The sequence below is a fragment of the Crotalus tigris genome, unplaced genomic scaffold (assembly GCF_016545835.1).
Source record: "Crotalus tigris isolate CLP2741 ecotype Arizona unplaced genomic scaffold, ASM1654583v1 scf7180000020347.5012614909:4044961, whole genome shotgun sequence".
Taxonomy (NCBI): Eukaryota; Metazoa; Chordata; class Lepidosauria; order Squamata; family Viperidae; genus Crotalus; species Crotalus tigris.
In genome coordinates this window covers 2,048,587-2,071,972 of record NW_024097978.1, presented here as the reverse complement: position 1 = coordinate 2,071,972, position 23,386 = coordinate 2,048,587, and the positions used below count along the sequence as shown (strand labels likewise).

The following is a 23,386-nucleotide window of genomic DNA, read 5'->3' as shown; positions in this document are numbered from 1 at the left end:
GAGAACCAGGAAATCAATGGTTACTGAGGGCTCCGGAGAGTGGAAGTACTTGTCTGCAGCCCATAGCCAATCGGTGGAGAAGTTGGTGGAGAAGTTCGAGTGGGGAACAACATTCTCACTTTTCCCATGCAAGTGATCACAATGATAAGCAGAGCAGACACCAATCCGTGCCTAAAAGAAGCCCCAGCCCCGCCTATGGAGCACAAGCAGTTTCCCCATCTTCAAAACCACCACCATTAACCTCCAGCCCTGCAAGGAGGGACAGTCCCAGCCGCCACTCTGAAAATGGTGGCCTGAGATGTCATCGCTCCTCTAGAAGCCCAGATCGCCACAGGTACCGTGAAAGCCTTGATCATTGCTACCATCGGTCATATAGCCCAGAGCTTCACCATCGGCACCACCCAAGCCCGAAGCCTACGCAGAGGGAAGACTCAGATGTGAGTGTTCAACATGATTTAATGCAGCAGCTGCGGAAGCTGTTGGCCGGGCAGCAACAAGTGAAAGCGCTGCAGCTGTTGGGGCCCCTGCAATAATTAGGGATGCTGCAGACACCGCTGCTGGGAGGTCAGCTACAGGGGGGAGCGCCACAGTAGTGGGGCTGGTACCAGCTCCTGAATGTGCAACAACCGCTGGGAGGCCTGCATCAACTGGGGATGCCACAGCCACCAATGGGGAGGCCAGCTACAAGTGGAAGCGCAGCAACAGTGGGGCTGGCAGCAACCTCTGAATCTGCAGCAATTGTTGGGGGGCCTGCAGCAACTGGGGATGTTGCAACCGCCACCAAGACCGCTGGGAGGCTTGCAGTAACTGGGGATGCCACAGCCGCTGCCAGGAAGTCAGCAGCCGTTGGGAGTGCAGCAGCAGTGGGGGTGGCAACAGCCCCTGAATGTGCAGCAACCACTGGGGGGGGGCTGCAGCAACTGGGGATGCCACAGCCACCACTGGGAGGTCGGCATCCACTGGGCGTGCAACAGCCACAGCAGGGAGGCCAGCAACCGCTGGGAATGCAGCCACACTGGGAGGACTTCCGGCTTGCCACAGTCACCATGGATGTCTGGGAGATGAGCTTCATCTCCCCCATCCAGTTTCACATGCTGGGGGGCCCTGAAAAGGGTCAAAAGTCACCCTGTAGAGGTGACCAGCAAGGAGGGGCCTGGTAGAGCCGGTGAAACCCTCCAAATTGGTGGACGAAAGGCTGACCACAAAAATATGGCTCATCACTAGACTGCAGACAGCCAAAGTCACACTCACCATCTGGCAACTTCAAAGCAGCATGGAAAAGACTGGGTGAGATCTACCTCTCTTAAATCCTAATTGCTTTTTTGTACCTATTCAAGTTGCTAAAGTACTTTCCCTCCTGTGGAGAGAGAAGGGGGATTTTAGCCCTCCCTCCAGAAACAGCGGCGATTGAATATACAAGGGAATATTCAATGAAAACATTGAAAAAATAATTGGATTCCAATTGGAACTTTATTTCCTAAAGCTTGTGGATTAAAAGATTTTTCATTATCTACTTTTTACTTTCTATTTTTATTTGAAAGTCTGGGTTTTTCCTCTTAAAATAGAAGAAAAAACTTGAAAGGATTAAAATAACTTTGAGATTTAAAGGAATTCCTTAAACAGTGAGGTGACATCTTGTGGCTAAACCTGAAATTGCAATTTATTATTCTTAAAGAGGTTGACAGTTCAGAAAACAAGATCAGATTCATGTGACCTTGAACATCAGCTGTGAGAATTTTAGCTCTGTTTCTTATTTACTGGGGGAAAAAACTGTAAAAGTTTTCAATTCAACTCATCACTATGGAAGACCAGGAACAGACCTTTTCTATGGAAGAAATGCAAAAACAAATTTTTGCTATATTGAAAATAACTTACCAAACTCCCCAAACTCTTCTTACAGCTGATGATGAAATAAAAGGTTTCGGAAAAAAACCAGAAAGCATCTTAAATATGCAAACTCAAACTTTGACTATAACTAAAAACCTATCTATGCAGAATACAACAGAAAAAAACGAACAATTAAATATTATTACAGAAGACCTAGCTGCCCAACAAGTACAGACAATAGAAAATTCAGAAAAAAATCTGACAACTTGGATGGAGGAAAAAACCTGCTATATAAATCAGAAGGAATTTGAAGATCAAGAAGAGAAACAGATAGAAGAAAAGATAAACAGTTCAGGACAACTATGTCAGCAGGAGAAAATAAACAGACAATCTGGTAGTCCTGCCAGATTCCCCCCCCCCCCAGCCTTCCAAAAATGGCGACTGGATGGTCATCTCAATATGACATAATATATACAAGAATACAAGAATTCTTCGAGGAGCCTGAAGCAAGGACATGGAAGATGATTTGGCAAAGAAAAAAGGACAGAATAAGACTGAAGAATGGAGTGTGGACATATTTAGGAGGTTTAAAATAGAATATACATAAGTAGACAAGATCCGTATTTTGAATACGAGATATTGTTATGATGTGAAGATAAAGAAAAATCTTGGCTAATTAAAACCTAGATGCATAAATATCAACAATAAAATTGAAATATTGAGTTGCTTATAAAGGTTAGATAAAGGTGATTAAGACATATATATGTTAAGAGTGATGTAATGTAATTAACATGTTTTGATGTAATGATAAGAATAAAATGTGAATACTGCTAACATCGGATGTTCTTGCTTTGACAATATATGAAGATGCAGCCATTTTCTCTTTAACCTGTGTATTTCTTTAAGATTTAGAATTAAATGGTGCTGGAGGGGAGGGGGAAGAATGTGTATGGGGATTAGTTAGACATAACAATATCACAGTAGAGTATTCTTCAAGGTTGTTTGAAATAAGAGAAGATAAGAAATGGTGGGTTATGGAACTGGAGGGAAAGTTCGCAAACTAATTGGAGAATGTGATTTATGACCATTAATTGGAGGAGGGAATTATGCTACGATACTATGTGTTTAGGGGAGGAGAATTCAGATTTGGCTTCGCCTATGTACGTGCCGAAGCTATGTTGCTCAATTAAAGATTCTTTAAGGTAAACAATGCCTCAAAATTCTTTGAAGAGTTTCATCTTTTGGAACCATGACATAAAAATTATAAGCTTAAATATGAGAAAGTGGACATAAGGAAGAATGCTGAAATGGGAGAAATTTTGGTTACTCAATCTAACAGATTTGGAAATTATAATGAAATTGGAATATTATATTGTATTACTAATCTGCTGATATAGAAGTGAGATAGATATGTATCTGGAACACTAGATGTTGGGGGGAATTGGGGTCATTTAAAAAATTGGAAATGATAAATATTAAACATTTAATTTAAATATCAATGCAAAATTAAAGCTGGGAAAATTTATAAGGTTATTGATGGTCCAAAAGATGGAATGTTAAAATAAATAAGATATATAAAATTATTGATAAATTATTGATACTAATTTAAATGGGACAGTGTGCATTGGGGGGAAAGAGAGAGGAAATATTGGCTGTAATAGTTGGAGGTTTATATTAATAATATTTGTATGTAATGGAATTATTGTAACTCAAAACACCACGTTGCTTTTTAAAGATATAGTTGTAACATTGGAAAATTAATAAAAAGTTTGAAAAAAAAAAGGAATGCAGCAACACTGCGGGGGGGAAGCAACTCATGATGGCACCACCCTTAGAGCAACATTTGATGGTAACCCAGAGAAGCTGATCTTCTTCCTCAATCAAGTACATTCCTACATGAATAGCAATGCCAATTTCTACCCAAATCCAGCTGCTACGGTCGATGTGGTCGTGACCAATTTGGAGGGGGAAGCGTCTGAATGGCTAAACAATTTGTACAATGAACAAGCGCCTGAGTTAGGGAACTTCCATCTCTTCCTCCTTGGATTAAGAACCAGGTTCGAGGACCCATACATAGCCCTCAAAGTGGAGAAACAAATTTGTAAGATAAAACAAGACGGCAGACCTGCTCTGGAATACGTGCAACAGTTTTGTAAGGCAGTAGGTTGAATAGAAAGGTGGCCTGAACAGTCCCTAGTGCACCACTTCAAAGAGGGGATAGTCGACCATCTTTTCTAGGCTTGTGTCTATCGAGCTGTCCCTAACCTATGGTAGGAGTAGTACCAGGCAGCAGTAAGGTTGGACATTGAGCTGGCTCGTTATAAGAAGACACCACCTCAGGAAGCCGGGCAGAAACCAGAACATACCAGACAACAAACCCTCCCCGTAAGCCTCCAACCATTGCGGCCACGGAGCCCCCCAGACCACCTGCCGGTCCACCAATCAAATGCTTCAGATGTGGGCAACAAGGACACCGAGTGGCGAGTTGCCTGGTCCCATACCCTCAACAGCAACAGATCAGGACCACCGGCGAGGAAGAATCCAGTCCAGCAGCCAGCAAAAGAGAAGTCAAACTGGATCACGCAAGAACCCGTCGCCCAGGTTACGTCGCCCACGCAGGAGAGCGCTGACGTCCAAGCTGGACCTGCCACCACTCTGCCCTCCTAGGACAGCGATGATGAGGGGAAGACTGACCCGATGGTGAGTCGACCCGTTCCACCTTTTTCTTTCACAGCCAAACTCATAGTCCCCAACAAGGATGCACAAGTTCTTTTGATGGGTTTCATCTTTCGGAACTATGACATCATCATCATCATCATCATCATCATCATCATTATTATTATTGCTACAGCATAGCACACCAATATCTTAGAAAAAGACTTTAACCATCCTATTTGATCTTCACATACTTTTTTCTATAATTTATCTTTTTTGTTAAAATAGCTGGTTTGGGTCCCAAAAAAGGACTTAACAAACATAATTAAAACATCTCTAGGATTCCACATGAATAAATCTGATGTTTATGCTGATCTTTTTATATTACTATACAGTATCAATATTATATGATATTAATCTTTTCACAATAATTTTGGATCAGAGCAAGATAAACAGTAATTTCTGTAGTCTCTGGAACTTCTTTAACCCTTTAAATTATCTCTGCTATTATGATTTTTTATATCTGCTAACTCAATCTAAATTTCAGAAATATTCTAAAGAACATTGTTTACAGTTGTATCCAGCTTTGTTGGACAATTGAACTCTTATCTGCTATTTGACACAGCATTTTTTAAAATTGTTCATTCATTTGCTCTGGCATACACTTTTTTTGGTTGTTTTATCAAATGTATAATTAAGCCCATATCAGGCATCTGTTTCTTTCTCTATTGAGCAGTTTCTTTCTCTATTGTATCTTCATTATGGGAGATGCCCACCTATTCAATCAACTTTGTTTTTTCCAGTAAGCTTTAATCCTCTTTCCTTTCATAGAAGATTGCTTTCCAAATATCTTGCCTTAATAATTTTAATACCTAATCAAAAAGCTATCAGAACAGTATGTACATTCCATTTTTCTTAAGTTCTCAGAGCAGAAAAATTCAGGTTAAATTCTGTCATGTCCCAGTACACTGAGTTTCACAGTGTACACTGAGTTTCACATAACTTCCAAGTTTCTTTAGTTTTACTATACATATCTTGTATGGAATCTTTAATTACACTGACCACCAGATGACATGATGAGACCAGTTTTATTGGGCCTCCTAAGATATGAATAGCCAGATATTGTTACCCACATCTGAGGAGTCTCAACAAGGACAAAAGTGATCAGGTGGTGCCTCTTAGTAATCAATGTAACTAAACTGGCTTGAAATAAAAAAAAAAATATTGTGTTTTGGGGGAAGGGTAGAGAGTTCATCACATCATTTTTAACAGTGGTTAGTTCTTATATATGACAACTGCAGTGGAGCTATTATATCATCAAAAATGGAAAGGTCTGACACTACCCACAATAGAGGAATGGTTGGTAAAGGTGATGAAACTTGCAGAGATGGATAAAGACAATAACTATATTTATAGCTGACTGGAAATCGCTTGCAGACTTTTTAAATGAATAGAGGGAAATGCTCTATTCATAAGGGAAACTTATGACTTGTGGTTTCAATGATTAGAAAAGAATACTAATAGAAAAAGGTGAGCTTTTCTTTTGTAAAATTAAAAGATAATTTTGTAATCATACTTCAATTTGCTGCAAAGAAAATTGGAACCTTCTTTCTTTCTTTTAATCTTCTCTTTTTTGCACTTTTGTCTTTTTCTTTGTGACCACCATTAAAGGTTCTTTTAAATTATTTCTGGGAGAACACAATCAGCACTGGGAGCCTTATTAACCTTAAGAGATCTGATCTGTTTCAAAATAGAGAAGATATTTAAAGTGGAAATATAAGAAGAGGCCAAGTCTTTAATAGATAGACAAAAGAAGCTGGTTGAAATTTTAAAAATTAAAATAATATGTTTAAAAAATGTTTAGACATATTTCTGATTAGATGGGTAGCTACATAAATTTGATAAATAAATAAATAAACAAACATTAAAGGGAAATATAAATGATAAACCAAGAGAATGAAATAGATATCTTTTTACTGGATATGCAAAAAGGCTTGCTAAGACCTTGAAAAAGATCTAAATGATGGGACAAAGAATAATTAAAGAGAGAATGAAATAAAGATTAAGATTTTTTGGAACTAAAAGAAGGGGATATAAAGTTGATTTATTTGATCAAGATTAAAATAAGACTTTTTTAATGAAATTCTGGCAATCCTTTAAGACTATTTACTGACACCAAGCCTGAAAAACTGAAGTTTTATGGATTTGTTTATAAACAAGAGATGGGTTATGGGAAGAAGAAATATTGCTTGTAAGCTTATGGGGAATAAAGAGCTACCAAACATGTTTATATTTGTAATGAAGATTGAAAGCCCCTCCTTTTTTCTTTCTTTCTTCTTTTCTAACTGTTTCTTTCTTTGTATTTTTACTCATGTCAAAATGCTACTAGTAGCCCATTATTAGCTTTCAAATGAACAGAATATCTAGCATAGTACATAGAAAAGCCTTGGTTGCTCACCTGCTTTGGTACTCAGAAGGAAAACAAAAATAGGCTGCTGACCAAAGTTGTTAATGGCAAGGTGTCTCTCTTCACCTCGGACAGATCCATCCAGGCGCTCATAGCTGTAACCTTTTTAGTTTTTTAAAGAAACATTAAATATTCATGAAAGATACATTATTCCTATGTTTAAAAAAAGTATATAGTGACCATTAAGAAAACATGTGGTTAGACAAGGAAAAGGGAAAGCATAAGAGAATTGTCCTATCTTGATTCTCTTTTGTATAAGAGGAAGGGAAAGAGAAACAGCTTTCAATATCCTGTTATTTATAGCTTACATCAACAAAATTCTAATATTTCTTGTAGTATCTGCTTTACAGTTTGAAATCAAGGAATCTGGCAGCACCTTTTCTGACTATCAAACTGGATTAAAGGGCATAAAGCATTAGTGAGCTGCAATTCATTTCATCAGATGCATAGAGTGCTTTTCCACTGAGAAGTTTGTTGCTGAATTCATATACATCAAAAGACACATCAAACAAAATCAAAATAAGGTCTCAATAATGCATTTTTAACACATTACAATAAGGTAATTTTAATATATCTCATATTTAACCTAATCTGCACAATCCCTGTCCTATCCCAATTTAAAGTCTATATCAGTATATATATTCTATGCATCTGATGAACTTAATGCTTTTAATAACATTTGTTACTTGGTATACAAGATTTCTCCAGATTTTTATCACTGTACACTAAAATAGCTATTCCTTTTAAAATGGCTTGACTTGGAAAATCTGGTGGACTACAGGTCTTATCAAAAAATTCTCCGTTTTTTATATTAAAATTTTTGCCAAAATTTTTTTTCTTCCAAAATTATTTTCTTTTACTTGAACTGTGACATAATACTGCCTACCTCAGTTCTGTTCAAAATTTGACATCATTGGTTAAAAGGCTGTTGATTTTGCACCTAGGCCACAAGATACTTGTCAGGTCCCTACAGATCTCTGTTGAGATGCTGCCATTATGAGGGGAGGGGGATCCTTTGGAGCTCTCCTCTACTGTGCTTAGCTTTGCTTTGTTTACTCAGCTCCTCTTCCCTTTGATGTATCTTTCTGGGGAATGTAAGGGGGGAGAGAGTATTGCCCGAGGCCATCTGCTCCACTTCACCACAGACACCACAGAAGAGACCCCTGGGAAACATCTTATCACTGTCTCTGTCCAGAGTTCTTACAACATTTTAACGCCTCTGGATTGGCTCCTATGCACTGAGCAATTGGTAAGGGTTTTAACCTTTGGTGTTTAATCTAGAAATTTCATACAGGCTTTTCAGATCCTGCCTGCTTTCATTAACGCTCAATAAAAGTTCCTGTTAAAATGAGGCCAGTTTCAAAAGTTCTGCTTTCTTGAGAGATTCAGCTGAGGCAGGGCCTTACAATACTATTACAATAGAAACCATGTTTATTTTTTGCTTTCAAAGCCTATCTTGAGCACTTTCTCAAATGATTAATCATAACCCTCAAGTTTTATTGCAAATTGGCCAAACAGTTGGGCCTTCTTCTAATTTGTCCTCATTCCACAGTAGCAATGCTGGAAACCTTCCCCCATTGCATTCCCTCCTCAAGCTATGCTGGACAGCTACATAGGTTCAGATTTTTACTTTCATACCAGCATTATAAAGTTAATCTTTGTTTCCCAAAGGATGCAATCTTTATAAGGCTGTCTCAAAGGTGCTTTGTAAAAATGCAACTGGACTGATCTTTCCTTTGAGGAAGCAGAAGAAGATATTTTGCTTCTCATTCAAGAAGCTTCATCGGTTCTGGCTGGATGGTGGGGGGAGATCCTTCCATCATTCCCACCATCCTGCCAGAACCAATGAAGCTTCTTGGATGAGAAGCAAAACGTCTTCTTCCTCAAGGGAAAAAACAGTCCAGCTGCATTTTAAAAAAGCACCTTTGAAATACAGCTGGATGACTGAGAATCTCTAATAGACTTTAGAAGGGCTATCATCTGACAACCACAAAGAAGTATTAACCATGTATCTAAATTAAAAGAGATCTATAAATGGAGTTATTAAGTAGACATGTGAACTCACGCAGCCTATCTACTTGATCTCAGATAATTTCTCTGTCACTCAAACCCATTGTGATACTCTTAGACACTGAAGGGTTCAGCAACAGCCATCTCTAGTCATATGCTATATGTGGGATCAAGGTTCCCACCAAATGATACTCTAAGTTTTAGAAAATTCCAAATGGATGCATAATTCATAATTCAACAATGAACACGCAAAGAACCCAAAGTCATACGTAAGAAATCAGTTTTTTTGTTTTTAGAATTTTCCTATACAAAGCATTGTTTTATTTTGAAGAATAGGAACTCTGAAACAAAATCCAGCTTTATCAAAAACATTTACCTCTATAATCCATGTAGTCTTGAAGAATATCTAACATTTGGGTCATTTGTGAAAACAACAGAACACGATGCTTACTGCAATTTTAAAAAAAAGAATGTTTTGATCTTGGCTCCAGTTTCCCACAAAACACATTCAAAATAGATAATACCTCCATAGATATCACCCTCTGAATTCAATAGATATAGGACATGAGACACTATTATCCTCATGCTAAAGATAGATAGATGCTCAGGTTGAATCATTTGAGGGAAGGGAAGACAGCGCACCTTATTACTGGCACTTGGGTCAAGATATTTCTTGGGGAGGAGAGGTGCCTAAGCCATAAACCTGTTTTCACAGTTTTACTAACTCTGCAATGGAAAAAGAGTTGATCCTTTATCTGTTTCTCTGCTTTACTGGCACCAATATCACTACTGAGACTGGTCCAAATTCTTTCCTTGTCACTGGATGGCAAGTTTAAGCCATTGAGACTGAGTTAGAGGGAGGGTAAGACCTGTAAAAATTATTGCAATACCCTTTTCCCTCTTCTCAGCTTGGCAGCTGATGCAAAACCAAAAACTTAATAGGAGAAGAAGATCTTCATGCTGAATCAGGGCTGAATACTCTATAATAAGTCCTTTTGTTCATCTCTCAGCAAGTCATGGATGAACACAGCCTCATTACAGAGAGATGCAGCAGCAGCAGCAGCCAGAGATCAGGTAATTTTTTAAAAAGTTTTTTATTTATAATACAGTTAAAAACAAAGATGGACATAACGTGACATTCCAAAATAAATATTCCTAACAATTTGTTCCTCTTGATACATATAGTTAATACATAATTCTTGATCTCTATATAAACATATTCTTCTATACAATACAGTTATATATACAGTTATATATAATTCTATCTTAACACTAATTTAAAACCCGAGCAGTTCTCCTTGATTCACACCAGTGATAAAATTTGTCCCAGATCTCGAAATAATCTGATTCTGTCTTATCCTTCATTTCCATTGTGAGCTTATCCATTTCAGCACACAATAAAATTTTATATATAATCTCTTCTTCTGTTGGAATTCCTTTATTCCTCCGGTTTTGAGCATACACCAATCTAGCAGCCGTGAGAATGTGTAACATCAAGTAAAACACTCCTTTGTTGTATTTCTGCATGGTTATGCCTAGTAAAAAGAGTTCTGGTTTTAACTCTACCACTAACTTCAATATTTCTTCCAGACATTTTTTAATCTTATTCCAAAAGTCACGGGCTCGTGGGCACTCCCACCACATATGATAGTATGTCCCTTTTGCCAATTTACATTTCCAACATTTGGAGGAAACATTTGGACCCATTTTGGCTAATTTTACAGGTGGGAGATTTATTTATTTATTTATTTGTGAGACTTATATACCGCTTTAAGTGCAAGCACTCTCTAAGCGGTGTACACCAGTAAGCAATGTATATATATATTTACATTGCCCCCAACAATCTGGGTCCTCATTTTACCTACCCCGGAAGGATGGAAGGCTGAGTCAACCTTGAGCCGGTGAGATTTGAACCGCTGACCTGCTGAACACAATCAGCTAAAGTGGCCTGCAGTACTGCACTCTAACTGCTGCGCCACTTGTAGAACATTTTGTAGAGATTTTCTTTGTAAGAGGTGGCCAGAGTAAGCTTCCTGTTTCTTATAATTCCTGCCAGATGTGCAGATCAACATTGAGATCAAAATCCCTGCTCCACGTTAACATGGTCTCTTTTACCTGTTCCTCATATGTTGCCTGATCTAACAAATAGTGATATAGTTTTTTAATCATTTTATCCTCCGTGCCTAATAATATTTTGTCCAGCCCAATCAGTTCTAATATAACTCTTTTTTATCTTTCCAATATCTCGCCTGTAATTGGAGGTATGCCCACCATTCTAATTCTATCCCTTCATCTTGAAGAATTTTCTGGGTTTCAATTCCCCTCTCTCGTCTAGGATATTGTTATATGTTATAATCTTTCCCAGTTGGATAAACTTTGGGTTACATGCATTTCTAACGATGAGATCCAACTGGGAACTTGGATATAATTTGGTTGCCAGATTTTAACCCATACATCAATTAAAGCTTGTCTGATATAGTGCCTTCAGAAATATTTATGTGTCTTATATTTATGATCCCACAACATAGCGTTCCAAGCTATTTGTAGGTCATGATCTTCCAAACATAATAGTCTTCTATTCTTTAATAATATCCACTCCCTTACCCATAATAATACTATGGCCTGATAATATTTTTCCAGGACAGGGAGGCCAAGTCCCCTCCTTTCCTTTGAATCCTGCGGTAATTTTAATTTGATCCTTGCTCTTTTTCCTCGCCAGATGAATTTGAGTATAATTTTGTTAAAGTTTTGAAAAAATGTCTTATCCAGTTTTATGGGTATACATTGGAACAAGAATAAAATTTTCGGGAGCACATTCATTTTGATTACAGCGATTCTGTCCATGAAGGAGAGCTGTAAGTTGGTCCAAATATCTAAATCCTTTTTAATCTGTTCAATTAACTTATCATAGTTGTCTCTTTGAGTGTAACGCATCTAGCAGTTAATTGTATCCCCAGATATCTTATTTTGTTCGTGATTTGAATACCTATTCTGTCAACCAGTTCATTTTTCTGTATTTTGGTCATATTTTTGACGAGCATTTTAGTTTTTTCTTTATTTATCTTCAGACCTGCTATGTCCCCGTATTTACTCAGTGTTTCCATCAATCTTGTCCCTGATTGTAGTGGTTCTTCAATTATAAAAACTAAATCGTCTGCAAAAGCTTGTGTTTTAAACGTTTCTCTCTTGATCTCTAAACCTTTAATCTGTTCATCTTGCCGAATTACTCTAATTAATACCTCAAGAGATAATATGAACAATATGATAACGGACAACCTTGCCTTGTGTCTTTTTGAATTTGGAAGCTGTCGGTCATTTCTCCATTAATTGCTACTTTTGCTGCCTATTTAGAATAAACTGATTTGAACATATTTAAAAAATTTTCCCCCAAACCCATATACAATAATTGATTGAACATAAAATCCCATTTCACATTGTCAAATGCTTTTCGTGAATCGAGGAAAATTAAACCCATTTGCTTTTCATTGTGCACTTCATAATACTCCAATATGTCCAAAACAATCCTGACATTATTTCTTATGTATCTTTTGGATAGAAAGCCATTTTGATCAGAATGAATAAAATCTGCTAGGAATCTTTCAAGCCTTTGCGCCATTATAGCCATGAAGATCTTATAATCCAAATTTAATAGAGAAATACGTCTATAGTTCTTGATATGCGCCAAGTCTGAATTTTCCTTAGGAATCAAAGTGAGAAGGGCTTCTTCCCATGAGGCTGGTATTTTCGCTTTAGTTAGGATCTCATTGAATAGATCCAACAACATTGAGCTTAAAGATTCTTGTGCAATTTTATACATTTCTACAGGTATACCATCTGGCCCAGGTGCTTTATTATTTTTTTGTTTCTTAATTGCCTCCAAGAGTTCTGAAGGTGTTTCTAATTTCTTTCCCTCATTCTGGTACATCATATCCCCTTCTGCATTATAAAGTTTAGTAATCCTCTGCTTATTATGTTTTTTAATTTTATAAGCCAGCCATCTCCCTGGTTTATTGGCATTTTTGAAGAAATTTTGTTTAGTATGTTTTATCTGCTGTCCTAATTCTTCCTTCCCAATAATATTCATCTTATGCTTAATTAAATCTATCTGTTGCTTCAAGTCGCGTCTTTGTGGATCCTTTTGTAAGTTTTCCTCAACTCTACCTAATTCTTCTTCTAAATGTCTTTGCCGTTGTGTTTTGATTTTATGTTCCCTAGCCATGTAAGAAATTGCAATGCCTCTCATAAAGGCTTTGGCTGTATCCCGTAAGTTTTGGCAATTCGTATCTTCCTTTTTATTTGTCTTAAAAAACAGATCCATTTGTTCTTCCAATTTCAACTTAAATTCTTTATGTTTTAGGATTGCCCTTTTCAGGATCCATCTCCTCATATTTTTTTGCCCTTTCCATCTAATTCTAATCGGATTATGGTCAGCCCATGAGTTTGTAGCAATTACAATCTCCTCTACCTCTGAATTTAAGTCTGCTGACATCCACACCATATCGATTCTGGACCATGACTGATGACATCCAGAGTAGAATGTAAACTGTTTTTCCCTAAATTCCTCTCTATCCAAGAATCCTGAATATTGAGCTCATCTACCATTTTTAGGAATGTATCAGGTATTGTTCCTCTAGTTCTTTTTCTACTCTTTCCACATTTATAATCTAGATTTCTATCCACAATTGCATTATAATCTCCCATTATACAAATGTTATCATATTCCAATTGATTAATAATGTTGTGGAATTTTTTATAGAATTGTTTTTGCCCCTCATTTGGGGCATAAATTCCCACCAGGAGAATTTTAATTTTATTCAAAATTGCTTCCACCATTAAAATTCTACCCTCTTTGTCGTTATAAATTTGCTTTGCCGAAATTTCCTGTTTAATATATGCTATCACTCCTCTTTTCTTGTATTGCGAAAGAGCTGCAAACATGTTTCCCAATTTAGGGCAATTTAATAAATATTGATGTTTTTATATGAACTTCTTGTAGGATAATTATATCTAAGTTCATCTTGTTAAGCTTATTTAAGAACTTTTTCCTTTTTGTTGGAGAGTTGAGGCCATTAATACTGATGGATATGGATTCAACACCTTTTTTCTCCTCTTTATCTATATTTAGATCTGGTTACTATTGCCGGTCTAGACTCTTGAATTTGTAAATCCCTTCCTCTTTCCACTAACTGTCTTGTTGGTCTAGCCTCTAATTTCTTTAAGTCTATTCTCATAGTTCCCTTCATTTTTCCCATTATCAATATCCTCTCTGAACTCGACTAGTTTATCTTTAGATTCGGTGGCTTGAGCTAAAGTCTCTCCTTCCTCTCTTACCTCTCTTTCAACTAGATCTTCCTCACTACCAAAATTTTCCCTATAGAATTCCTCTGCTTTATCTATTGAGTCTAAGCGGAACTTTTTCTCTTGCCATTTAACCAGAATCCCTTCCGGGGTCAACCATCTAAAGTTAATATTTTTCTTCGTCAGTTTGAAAGTTATTTGTTGGTAGGGCCTTCTCAAGGGACTTTGGAGATCTTGTAGTCCAATGCCCTGTTCAAGCAGGAGATCCTATACCATTCTGGAGAAATAGTTGTCCAATCTCTTTTTAAAAACCTTCAGTGATGGAGCACCCACAATATCTGGAGGAAAGCTGCTCCACAGTTAATTGTTCTCACTGACAGGAAATTTCTCCTTAATTCTAGATTGGATCTCTCTTTGATAAACTTCTGTTATTTCTTGTCTGGCCTTCAGGTGCTTTGGAGAATAGGTTGACCCCCTCCTCTCTGTGACAGCCCCTCAAACACTGAAAGACTACTATCATGTACCCCCTTTACCCTTCTCTTCATTAGACTAGACATTCCCAGTTCCACTAATCATTAATTGTATGGTTTAGCAATCCTGCCTTTTGGTTTTAGGATTGAAGGTGTGGGGCCAGAAGGGCCAATACTAAATTGTCCATTTTTCTTCCTTTGCAGCAGTCTGACCAACCCTTCCTTCCACATTTTCTCCTTGTTGTTGCTACCATGATCTGTTTATCTCTATTTCTTCCTTCGCTGCAGAGGCAACTTCTAGTGCTTGCAATTATAGTCTGCTGAGACTGCTGCAAGGCTGTAATTGAGCCACACTGTTGTCCTCCCTTTCAAGACCCATTTTGCATTCACAGCCTGGTGCACAAGCAATCTGGTCAAGCTATTCAAGCTGGCTTGAAGCTATCTAGTGTAGCTTCTATTCTTATTACATGTCTCATATTACATGTCTCATACTCATTTTTAAATATTTCCTTGTTCTTTAATGTTTTGATTTTTATAAGTTTTAGGGACACAGTTTAATATAGTGGTTAAAGTACTGGACCAGAAATATGACATGACACAAAACAATACAATGCCTTTCCCACCTAGCCCCCATCCCCATCCCCAGTATGGCCTGACACGTAATGGAAGAGTCAGCCCAGCCCACCCATTTTCAACACTTCAGAAGAGGACACACAATACCATTCCTTGTTTGAATGAGTTGAAAGTGCTAGAAAATATTACTGGAATATCTTTGTCATTGGCAAAATTGAGCAAAAACCAAAAGAATTCCAAAGTCTTGATTCCATGCACATGAATTAATCATGCATATACATTTTAATTAAGGTAAAGAAAACACTTCCAATTTATGTTTTCTTCAAATAATGCCTTTGAAAGTCTCTTTTTCTAAAATTGTTCTTGTGCTAAATCATTCCCTTATATTAACCAGTGTTTTTTTCCTCAAATGCTATTGTTCAAGTTAAAAAAGTCCCAGTTCATAGAAACTATAAAACACACCTATCATACAGGAAAGAAAGAAGTTTATCCAACAAGTTCAGTTTACCACTGGCTTCAATGAGATGATCTCCAATGACAAAGGGCTCTGGTTCAACACCTAGAAAGAAAATTCATTATTATGAAACACCTCTATTAAAGAGTGTGTCTAAATATGCATTGTAATAGACAATACTTAGCAGTGGTTCCAAACAAACAAAAGGGACCTGGGCACATTATCTTCTTTCACATATTAGAATAGGCTTGCATATGGGGACGTGGATGTGAGACTTTACCAGAGAGACATGAAAATACACTTGTTCTAGAGCTAACTTGAGGGCAGACTTTGAATTGACCATAGCATTGTAAGTACGGCTTTTACTCAAATGTTATTCCAAAAAATAAGAAAGAAAGTAATAAAACATAAAATTTCTATAAAATACACAAACTCAAGATAAACTTAGAAATAATACTGCATCCACTGTGGCACTCATTTCTCTCAGGTTTAGATATCCTAAGCCATTTGCTAAAACATTAGGAAGTAATATGCCGAAACATCTCCCTGAGAAAGAAAATCTAGAGAAAGAGAAGAGAGCACAATCAAAGTCATTCAAGGCCATGTTATGTATAGTTTATTCCCATGAGGGGAAAAAAAACAGAATAACAACAATATGAGGCCACCAAAAAGAACAAGAGAGGAAATATTTCAAACAATCTGAGCTGATGTAAAACCAAAATGCCATTATTTTGCAGCAAGTTAAGAAGCAAATTAATCACCACTGCTTATTCTTAAAATTTAATGCTATATATTTGTCTGGACCTTTAAAGATGCATTCAGGATATTTACTTAAATGCTACCTTAATTAGAAAAACAGATTTCCAAGACATACTTATATTAAGCTCAATGCAGTGAATGCTACCTGTATATCCCACAAGAAATCCTTTTTAAATCTGCAGAAGAAAATACATATTGCACTGAACTCTTTCATCATCTGGAAAAAACATCTGGTCCTAAACAATTGAAAATATTCTCTAGAACTGCTCAAAATGATCTTAATAGATTCTGTACCATTCTGGCTACTACTAACAAGAAAAGAGGGGGAAAAATAATTGCACCCCCTCTAATCATAAAGGAAAGCTTCTCTTTCACAATATATATATATATATGTGTGTGTATGTGTTTATATATACGTGTGTGTGTGTGTGTGTATTTCATATATATGAAATTAATACTGTATATAGTAGTGATGGCAAGATTACTGTACTCACAAATATGGAAAAATAATAAAATGCCCACAGTAGACTGGATTATAAAATTGATGGAGCTTGTAGAAATGGCAAAGCTGACCAGTTTGGTCAGTGAAAAAGCCTGGAAGTCTCATACAGACTTTATGTTGAAAGAAAAAAGACTGAATTTATGATTTATGAATCTGGGGATTAAAAAGGGTCAAAGAGGATGGGAAAGAATAAGATGGCAATTACTCAAAGAAAGAATGGAAGAAGTTTTAAGTCTGTTTTCTTTTTTCCTTTTCCTTTTTTTCTATATTTTCCCTTCTTTCAATTTTGTATACTTTTATTGTACAGAAAAATTCTAGTTAAAAAAAAGAAAGGGCTAAACTTTTGCATCTGTTAGAACTATTCATCTTTGATGAGTTCAGTTGCAAAACACAATTTGCTAATTACATTTAGTAATCATAAATAAAAAAGCAAGTATGTGTGTCCTAAAAAAACAATACAATCTTAAAATCTTAATCTTAAAAATCTTAGTGGAACTGTTAGATCAATCTTCTGGTGACCAGAATGGCATCTCATGGAAAGTGCTATTCTTTCACAGAAAAGGGGCAATAGAAAAACAATGTATCCAAGCTAATATCCTGGGTGGGCCACTATAATATTTTCTGAAGGACTCTGTATCTAAAGCAGCGGTTCTCAACCTGTGGGTTGGGACCCCATTTGGGGTCGAACGACCATTTCACGGGGGTCGCCAAACAACGCAGTCCGCCATTTTTTCCCCTTTTCCTTAGCTGTGCCACTCCCTTTTATTCTATTGGCTTTTGAAAGCCAATAGAACAGACTCTCTTGAATAGAGTCTAATTCTATTGGCTTTCAAAAGCCAACAGAAATTGTCCAGGCTGTCTCTGCCCTGCTGAGCCCGCCAAAAGTCCCATTCTGCAAACGGTGCTGTAAGTTGTTTGCAGTGAAGGTGAGCTGCCTGGAAGTTTCCACCCCTCCCTGCTGAGCAACTACTAAAAATGTAAGTAAAAGAGGGCCAGGGGTGGGAAGTGGGAGGCCAGCAGGCGCAGGGAGGGTTGCTGGTGCGCGTGGGGCCCGGCGGATGCCTTACCTCCTTTGGGCTGGGCCAGCTGGTGGCCCAGCCGGTGGTCGGCCTGCTCCTCTCTGCCGCTTGCCAGCTACACCTCGGCCAGCGCAGGGGGCGGCACCATGCATACGCGGCGCTCCCGGGCAGGGAAAGTCATCGACTTACGACCGGTTGGATAGTCCTCGACTTACAACCGGTTTAGTCCTCGACTTATGACCGGTTGTTTAGTCCTTGACTTACGACCGGTTGGGAGTCACGGCATTAAAAAGGTTGAGAACCACTGATCTAAAGGCAAATAATTTACCTGTTCTATGATCCCCCACAATGAGATTGAAAAGGGTGCCTTCTAAAGGCGGACCTACTGGAGAGGGTAGTTTAGTACCCAAGTCCCAAGCCCTTATGCCAACAGTCAACTACCATAATAAGTTAGATATGCAGAGAACCCAAAGGGTTTCCTTATTCCAAATGAGCTCCTTGAGATGGCTAGGATTTGAACATAAATTAGGTAATACTGTCTTTGCTCCCCTTCCTTCTAACAGGGGAGGGCTCTAAAGTTGGACTTACGTGCTTGTTTCAAAGTACAGAACCAGGGTAACTGATTAGCTTGGGCATGTGAATGTCTCCACTATCCTCCCCAGTAGACCCACTTTCAAAAGGCACCCAGTTCAAACTGAAGACTGCCCAAATTTTTTTTTTTTATTGAAAATTTTTATAAGTTTTTACAAAAAAACCAGAAAAAAATATAACAATACAAAAACAGAAAACAACATATACAAAAAACTAAACATAACATCCCCTTCCCCATCCCCCCCCCAAAACGCCCCCCCTTCCCCCCCGAGCTTCCCAGAGCAGAATATAGGCTTAATTAAAAAAGAATTTAAAAAAAAATTATATATAAAAAAGAAGAAAAAAATAAAACTGAAATATATATATATGTATATAGAAATAAGAATTATGAAAAAGCAATGTGATATTTTTTTATATCCAATTTAAATTGTATAAATTCTATCCATTTATCCCAAACAGCAAGAAATTTCTCTTGCGTTTGTTCCTTTAAGAAAGCCGAAATCTTTGCCATTTCCGCCAAATAAGACACTTTAAAAAACCATTCCCGCAGTGTAGGCAAGGATTCCTTCTTCCAATATTGTCCTACTAACAGCCTTGCGGCTGTAATCAAATTTAACATCAATATAACCTCCTTTGTATCACAATCAGTAACTATACCCAACAAAAATAACTGCGGAGTAAATTTTACCCTCCTTCTAAAAATTCGACTGCCCAAAATATTATCAACAATAAACTGTACTCTTTTGGCAAACTTGCTAAATGGTTCTGTAAATGTTTAGGATATGACAAACCTTTAAACAATGTACATGCCCAAATCATAGTGCCAAAGGCAAGCACTGAGACTCAATTGCCCAAGGCTGCTATCTCAGAAAACCAACTGTCCTATGTGCAGTTGGATCTTACCTCTTTCTCTCTTGACCACCATCTTGGTAACGAGAGATATAACAGGTTCATTGTCTGGGAGTCAGTTTGATGTGGCAGTTAAGATGCAGGACTAGAAACCCGGAAATTGTGAACTCTAGACCTTTTTTTAGGTGTGAAAGCCAAATGGGTAACTTTCAATGTGTTGCTCTTTACTTTCAGCCCAACTTCCCTCATTGGATATTTGTGTGAAATCTAAAAGCAAACGGGCATCCCAAGCTATTCTGTAGATGTCTGGGGAAGAGATTCAATGTCACAGACACTGACAAAGAAGGAAGGGTCTTATAGTTAGATCAGCCCATTCCTTCTTAGTAACGTCTGTGAATACAAGTGGAAATGGAATCTTCAGATTAGTCCTAAATACAGGGCTTTTTTTGTCATAGAACACCCAGAATGGAGTTCTGGCACCTTTTTTGGATGGAACTTTGTAGGGTAGGCAAGGCAAGTTGTATGACGTGTGTGAGTTCCGGCACTTTTTTTTTTTTTTTTTTTACAAAAAACGCACTGCCTAAATGTACAAATGAAACCTACTGTCAACACCATGATCCTTGAATTTCACTATCATAGGAACAGATGCAATTGACATCCTACTTGATCCAAATGGAACTAAGTGGAAAAACCCCTTAGTGTAGTGGTTAAGGCATCAGGCTAGAAACTGGGGCACCATGAGTTCTAGCATGAAGCCAGCTGGGTGATCTTGGGCCAGTCATTCCCTCCCAGCCCTAGGAAGGAGACAATGGCAAACTGTTTCTGAAAAACCTTGCCAAGAAAACTGCAGGGACTAGTCCAGGCAGTTACTAGGATCAACAGTGACTTGAAGGCATCCCTCATATAACTCAGCCTATGAATAATAATTAAAAAGATAGACAAGCAAAACAACCATTAAGACCTAAGTCAGTGCCCCTCTTCCTTCTTCTATTTGACTGAGATATAGATCTACTTAGCCTACTAACAGAATTGTTATGCCTACCTCACTTAAATAGTAGCTTCAGCAATACTCATGTTCATAATTCTTACCAGTGAATAAATATGGGTGAGCTACACATTTCCGCAGTTGAATCAACATATTTTGCAGGTTAGCTTTCTTTCCCGACTCATTTTCAAATGCATCTGAAAAAAATATTAGAGACATTTACTGCTTTTGTTGATACATTTAAATATCAAGATTTAATCACACAAAAGAGCAGGTAAAAAACATTTTAATTAAAAGTCAACATTATAGTATCTTCAATTCAATATCTATGCTTTGATGGAAACAGCAAAAGAGAAAGCTATTGCTAACAATTGTTAAAGGTCTTCGAAGTTTTAAAATGTATTCTTTCTTATGACCAATTACATTAAATGGCAGACAGAGTCCTGTGATACCAAAATCCTGAAGTTAAAAGTTCTAACAATTTAATTTCTAATCTCATGCCAATGCTTTGGTCATCTACTGCAGTGATGAGCAATCTTTGACTTAGGCACCATCAAAATGATCTAAATGATCTAAATATAAAAAATAACTAATGTATATACAAGATGTTCATAAAGAACTATGTTAATTGATAAAGGTTTCTAGTGGCTTTCAGCAAATAAAACTCTTGATCTCCCTAGGAAATGCACCTTCTTGTGCAATATTTCTGGCCTAACTTTCCTTGCAATTTCAAGGAAAGTGCAAATAAACAAAAAATAACGCTGACAGTGTTAGAATTCTGGGATTCATTTAACTATCATCCAAATCATATAGCCCATATTAGCATGCATTGGTTTTTCAGTAGTTTCTCTTCACAAACTAGCAGAACCAAAATCCTGTACACAGGTGACCAGGAGATGTGTACTCCTGACAAATAATTTGACATTTTGTGACAATTATACTGAATATAACTTGCCTGCCACACTCAAAGCTTACAGTTCTAATGAGGAAGCAAACAGAAGTTGTAACACTTGACTACAGAGAAATGAGTAATTAAGACTGGAGTTCTTATTTGCATTTTCAGGAATGTTAAATAGCATTAGCTATTTATGCCTGAATGGTCCAATGCATGGATAAGACAGTGTTGATAAAAAAAGACACCAACTGTCAAAGATGCCATTTAGAGAACAGTTGAGCCTGCATGGAATGAATTAATATTATCTGAAAAGCAATGGATAAAATATTGATAGGCTATAAAACCATTTTTAACAATAAATTTCTGGGGCAAAGTTAAAAGAGAGGAATTGTCATAAAGCAGAGGACTGGGAATTGCTTCATAGCCTTGTTATAGAAAATGAAACAGCTGTTCTATAAGGCTGAATCTGGATTAATTCATTGACTGTATACATGTACCTAAACACAATGACTATATTTTACATACTAATATTAGAAACTGCTCAAGTCAAAATGAAATGCAAATCACATTAATTCTAAACTGAGAAAACATATCTAGTTGAAAAATTCAAAATCTCATGAACAGAAAAAACGGGATACAACTGTTACTAGGTAAAACTCTCTGGAAGGGGGAAAGAAGAAAAACTACATATGGAATACTGTTTTTTATATCAATGATGAGAAGTTCAAGTATTAATCTAATCAACTAGTAAAATCCTCAGAATTGCTAGGGATCTAAACATAAGAAATGTAAGAAAAATCAAATAGTGTTTGAGGTTTATTTTTTTCTTCCTAGCATACCAAGTATAGCCTTAATATGGAGGAAAATCACAAATGTGACCCACTAAGGCAAAAATGCAGAAAAAAAATTGAATAGTATATACATTGAAATCAATGGGATTTGTTAACTAAATTTTCATTATTGAGTGGTTCTATTTTAAAATATAATTCAGCCTTAAAGCTTCCTGTCTCAATTTACCAAACAAATTATTATCAGTCTTGATGGCCAGTGCCAAAATTTATTCCTTTTCTTTTTACCTAGATCTTTCATAAGAAGAGCCTTATAAATTTTTTTCTGCAGTGCTGACATTCCATGGTAGAGAACCACTTCTACCTTCTTTGGAATTTCTTCTGAAACTTCAGCCTTCACTCTCCTGAGTAACAGAGGCTGCAACAGACTGTGAAGTTCCTTGACTTAAAGAGAGACAGAAAAATCCCGTTAAATGCAGGCAGAGAAATCCAGTTAAATACAGACAGGATGAAAAATGTGGACAAGTTATGGTTGTTAAAACTGAAGGAAATCTATCAGGGATCTAGGGAAGCTTTGCACGCGAGTACAAGATGGCCTCTGCTTTTGCACAAGGGCAAGCGGCTGCTGCTTGTACAAGGGCAACTTCGCACATACTCATGCACTCACCCGCTGCCTGCATGGCCCAGTTCCAAACAGGCCATGGCCCAGTATTGGGCTGCAGTCTGGGGGTTGGGGACCCCTGATCTAGATAACCTTATCAGCAAGATATCCATTCTACAGGCATCATCATTTTTCACTTTCATATCTACTGTATAATATTTAGTAAGATATCACATTGTCAGCTGCTCAGGGTCCCTTGATCCATGAGATGGATGGCAAATACATTTAATAATAAATAAATAGTACATAAGAAAGTAGTACCCCCTTTTTTCTTTTCTGCATATCATAATAAATGGTTTGTTTCTATCTAGATTTTTTCCAAGTAGAAAAATGTGATTAGCTTAATTTATAATCACTTCACCATTTTGATGGTTAAAGCTTTGGCTGTATGTTTGTAGGACAACTTGTAAATCTTCCCACAGCTTCAAGTAACAGACACTAACTAAAAGCAAATCTATGTGGCATACATATCTTAATGAATTCTAGTAGAGACAGTTAAGAAACATAGTGAGAAACACTTTCTCAACTTGAAGTAGAAGGTGAAAAAGGTCTGGCCATTTCAAATAAGCCATCAATCATCCAC

At 37.2% G+C, this 23,386-nt stretch overlaps 1 protein-coding gene across 6 annotated transcripts in view; it reads right to left on the bottom strand.

Annotated features, from left to right (window-relative positions):
• The window catches only part of CHD1L (chromodomain helicase DNA binding protein 1 like), a 98,169-nt gene that overhangs the window by 68,363 nt on the left and 6,420 nt on the right, over positions 1-23,386 (bottom strand). For all 6 annotated transcript variants that reach the window (XR_005559556.1, XM_039366540.1, XM_039366541.1 and 3 more), the window contains exons 9-13: positions 22,431-22,586; positions 20,564-20,656; positions 15,763-15,859; positions 9,336-9,409; positions 6,941-7,051 (exon numbers count right to left, since the gene is read on the bottom strand). Coding sequence is in view for 5 of the 6 variants with exons in the window: in XM_039366540.1 (XP_039222474.1) it covers positions 6,941-7,051; positions 9,336-9,409; positions 15,763-15,859; positions 20,564-20,656; positions 22,431-22,586 (531 nt within the window). In the remaining variant the exon portion in view is untranslated. The remainder of the gene's footprint in view (positions 1-6,940; positions 7,052-9,335; positions 9,410-15,762; positions 15,860-20,563; positions 20,657-22,430; positions 22,587-23,386) is intronic.